At 47.4% G+C, this 4,062-nt stretch overlaps 1 protein-coding gene across 1 annotated transcript; it reads left to right on the top strand.

Moving 5' to 3' along the window:
• Positions 1–554: 554 nt before the first annotated feature.
• LOC143751358 (uncharacterized) lies at positions 555–3,595 on the top strand. The gene is made up of 4 exons (XM_077243929.1): positions 555–838; positions 1,623–1,754; positions 2,018–2,155; positions 2,789–3,595. Exons 1-4 carry the CDS (start codon positions 754–756, stop codon positions 3,496–3,498), a joined length of 1,065 nt encoding a protein of 354 aa, XP_077100044.1. The 5' UTR covers positions 555–753; the 3' UTR covers positions 3,499–3,595.
• Positions 3,596–4,062: the final 467 nt, after the last annotated feature.

The raw sequence follows: 4,062 nt of genomic DNA, 5'->3' as shown, positions 1-4,062 counted from the left end.
CATATTTTATTTTATACCCAGGCAATGGACAAATGTCTGCTCAGGTATTTTTATTATTGCAAATGAAAGGTTACAGACATTAACAGTGAGAAGAAAATAAATAAATAAAACAGAACAGGGGGGTATACTGACATCATAAGTCTGCTCAGGTCATTGTTTCAGAATGAATTAATTGGTCTGCTATTTCTTTGCACAGTAGCTAGGTGTCACTAGTGAGCAATGCTGAATGAAGCTTCGAGTAATGAACCTTTGGGTGAAGCAATGGTCTGTGAGGTCTCAGTGGTTCAGGAAGCCTCATTTTGCCATCACTAGGTGTAGGAGTTTAGTCCAACTTGTAACTTGTGGTAGAACTCTGACCTGTACCACCTGACCAATGCAGAATCATTCGGCATTGATAGTGTTGCCATACAAACGCTCAATCATCTCCTAATCACGGCAATTATTACGACATCCAACCCTAATCAAACACACCTGAACAAGCTAATCAAAGTCTTCAAGATTAGGCTATATTAGAAAGCTACAGGCAGGTGATTTTCATTATGGTTGGAGTTACACGGGCCTCCAATTGGAACTTTAAAAACGCGTTCAAAAAGCACTTTAAACTGCTTTGACAGCGTTTTTTTTTTTGTGTGTGTGGGACTCAGCAACGGGGTTTTTCTTTGTAGGTTTGTGTTCCTCGCTGTCTGCCCCTCCTGACTCACTAATTCAGCACATCTTCCTGCAGAGTTGATTGTGACATTGCAGGTCGAGAGGATGACCGCTCGAGTGTACTGCTCGTTTAGTGCCGTTTTATTGTGTCTGTCTGCATGTTTGAGCACAACAGACGCTGGAGTTGTAGGTGAGAAGTTATTTTAGCTTCATTACACAGCCCGAAGAAGTGCATAAATAAAGTGCCTAACAAAATTTGACTTTAGATGAATCTCAGCACATAGGCTTACAAAAATACAGTACAGATGTCAAGTGGAAGTTCAACTTTGTATGTTGGTTTAGTTTTAATAAGCAAAGTATAAATATGCAAACTGTCATCTGTTTTTCATTGTACAAGTAAAACCCATATAATCACTAATACAAGCCTTTTTGTTTAATGTAAAACAAGAACATTAGTCTTATAACATGGCTACAAAATTACCAATCCGGAGTTTAAACTTTTGCCTAAACTTTTTGTTTTAGCAACTAAATAAGCCTACAATATAACATGGGGAGCTAATTATAACCGGTTGCTCTGCGTTGTGTATATGTAGTGCATTTCTATATTTATGTCTTCTGAGTAGCCTATTAAAATGCTTAAAAGGAAATTAGGGTGGTCATGGGGATGGCATAAATTGACGATGTACACCGGTAAATTTGTATACAACATATTAACTGATGTCCATGTTTTCTATCAGCATTGCACTATTACTCCCTCTACTTTAGTGGGATGGGTTGTAACGGCACTCTCCGTCTCTGAAACCGATTGATGCAGATTATTGAAAAATTGTAGATTTCTAAGCTACTTTGAATTGAAGCAGATGAATGTGTGAATATTGTAAAGTTTGAGACTCATTGCAATACCCCTGACTTGCAAAAGCTGAATCAAACTATTACAGCACTTCCTGGTCTACACAAATTATCCTCTTCTGCAGTGTCCGGTCAGTGTCCGGCGACGCTGACGGTCGAGCCGTCCCGTCGCGGATGCACTTCTGATAGAGACTGCTTTGGAGGACACAAATGCTGTAAATTTCCCTGTGGCCCCGTGTGTGTGCCGCCTGTTTTCAGTGAGTTTTTATTAATGATGGATGCTACACGCCTTCCAAAAACACTGAAAAAATGTTTTGACTCAGAAATTGCTAGTAAGTTTCACAAATAATTGCAAAGAAACCGCAAGCAACACATTGAACTAAACGTGAAACTATGAAGTAGATAGACTGAATATTCCGGTAAAACCTCCTACTATCATCTTATGACAACTTTCTTTTTTTTTTCATACAGTGAATGAGACATTCATTGATGTGGTTTCTGTCATGTGTCTGTATAACAGCAAAGCCAGGAGAGTGTCCAAGCACAAATTTTGGACCAGGAATGTGTGCCGAGATGTGTTGCTATGACAGTGACTGTCCGAACAATGAGAAATGCTGCAGCAATGGTTGTGGACATCAGTGTATGGCTCCATTTGCAGGTGTGTGTTGTATTAGTGTTTGGCTCAGCTTCCTCGTTATTTCAGTTTGTCTTGTTTTCTAATAAGTCGTTCTCAATGTAAAATATTTAGCCAACTAGCATGGTTTCAAGCACAAGATGGCTTTACAAAATTAACAGAAGATTAATACGGAGTAAAACTTGCAATTTGGTTTTTGTGCTGTATCTGAGACTGAATGCCGCTAAATGGATCGACTAATCTGTATCTCTCCAGTGAAGCCTGCAGCCGAACCCCCGAAGCCTCCAGGGAGGGAACCCCCGAAGCCTCCAGGGAGGCCTGGAGCTGAACCCCCGAAGCCTCCAGGGTGGCCTGGAGCTGAACCCCCGAAGCCTCCAGGGAGCGAACCCCCGAAGCCTCCAGGGAGGCCTGGAGCTGAACCCCCGAAGCCTCCAGGGTGGCCTGGAGCTGAACCCCCGAAGCCTCCAGGGTGGCCTGGAGCTGAACCCCCGAAGCCTCCAGGGTGGCCTGGAGCTGAACCCCCGAAGCCTCCAGGGTGGCCTGGAGCTGAACCCCCGAAGCCTCCAGGAAGGCCTGGAGCCGAACCCCCGAAGCCTCCAGGGAGCGAACCCCCGAAGCCTCCAGGGAGGCCTGGAGCCGAACCCCCGAAGCCTCCAGGGAGGCCTGGAGCCGAACCCCCGAAGCCTCCAGGGAGGCCTGGAGCCGAACCCCCAAAGCCTCCAGGGAGGCCTGGAGCCGAACCCCCGAAGCCTCCAGGGAGGCCTGGAGCCGAACCCCCGAAGCCTCCAGGGAGGCCTGGAGCCGAACCCCCGAAGCCTCCAGGGAGGCCTGGAGCCGAACCCCCAATGCCTCCAGGGAGGCCTGGAGCCGAACCCCCGAAGCCTTCCACTGAACTGCTTGAGCCTGAACCGGAGCCTTCCGTCGAACTGCCGGAGCCCTCCACCGAACTGCCAGAGCCGCCTGCAACTGAACCTCCGGTTAAGCCTACAGCCGAACCCCCGATGCCTCCAGGGAGGCCTGGAGCCGGACCCCCGATGCCTCCAGGGAGGCCTGGAGCCGGACCCCCGATGCCTCCAGGGAGGCCTGGAGCCGGACCCCCGATGCCTCCAGGGAGGCCTGGAGCCGGACCCCCGATGCCTCCAGGGAGGCCTGGAGCCGGACCCCCGATGCCTCCAGGGAGGCCTGGAGCCGGACCCCCGATGCCTCCAGGGAGGCCTGGAGCCGGACCCCCGATGCCTCCAGGGAGGCCTGGAGCCGAACCCCCGAAGCGACCAGGGAGGCCTGGAGCCGAACCCCCGAAGCCTCCAGTGTGTGCTGAAAACTGTCGCCAAACTAACCCTTATGGCCAATGTTCAGGTCATAAGTAATGTGGCTATGCATGCAGGTAACTGTGCTGATTTAACCATTGGATGTATGGTATATTTTCCCTGTTATCACCAAATAAATCTCACACTTGTAAGACTACTTTCTCTTTTATATTTCTTTAAGTGTGATAACAAAGTTGGTGTTTTTTGTGTGCCAGCGTTAGTTTGGCTGTTCTCTCACATAATGGCTGTTCTCTCACATAATGGCTGTTCTCTCACATAATGGCTGTTCTCTCACATAATGGCTGTTCTCTCACATAATGGCTGTTCTCTCACATAATGGCTCATTGGAATTCCTGCTTTAGGAATGTGTAAGTTCCCCTCCTGAAGACCCAAACACATTCAAAACGGTTTCAGAGAGGCTAGCAATATTAAGCTAGCTTTGAATGCATCCAAAGCTATGCCTCCTTCAAAACGCATGAATGCACAAAGCAGAGTCTACAAAGTGTCATGAGATGAAAGACTGTTAAATTTCCTCATGTCTCAAAACGCTTAACATTACAGTGATAATGAACGTAAACATCTTACAGTGCTCTAGTTGCACCATCTGACTAATCCAGATTCATT

Source organism: Siphateles boraxobius, unplaced genomic scaffold (genome assembly GCF_051911475.1).
Source record: "Siphateles boraxobius isolate OS27281-9 unplaced genomic scaffold, OSU_SipBor_1 250, whole genome shotgun sequence".
In the NCBI taxonomy this organism is placed as follows: domain Eukaryota; kingdom Metazoa; phylum Chordata; class Actinopteri; order Cypriniformes; family Leuciscidae; genus Siphateles; species Siphateles boraxobius.
Note: the sequence above shows the minus strand (reverse complement) of the source record. Positions and strands in the feature narration are given on the sequence as shown.

What these genes read in the sequence shown, in the direction of transcription:
- LOC143751358 (XM_077243929.1), top strand. Translation starts at nt 754, where the DNA reads ATGACCGCTCGAGTGTACTGCTCGTTTAGTGCCGTTTTATTGTGTCTG. An exon ending in AACAGACGCTGGAGTTGTAG is followed by an intron (nt 839 to 1,622) that starts GTGAGAAGTTAT and finishes CCTCTTCTGCAG; the next exon opens with TGTCCGGTCAGTGTCCGGCG. An exon ending in GTGTGTGCCGCCTGTTTTCA is followed by an intron (nt 1,755 to 2,017) that starts GTGAGTTTTTAT and finishes TCTGTATAACAG; the next exon opens with CAAAGCCAGGAGAGTGTCCA.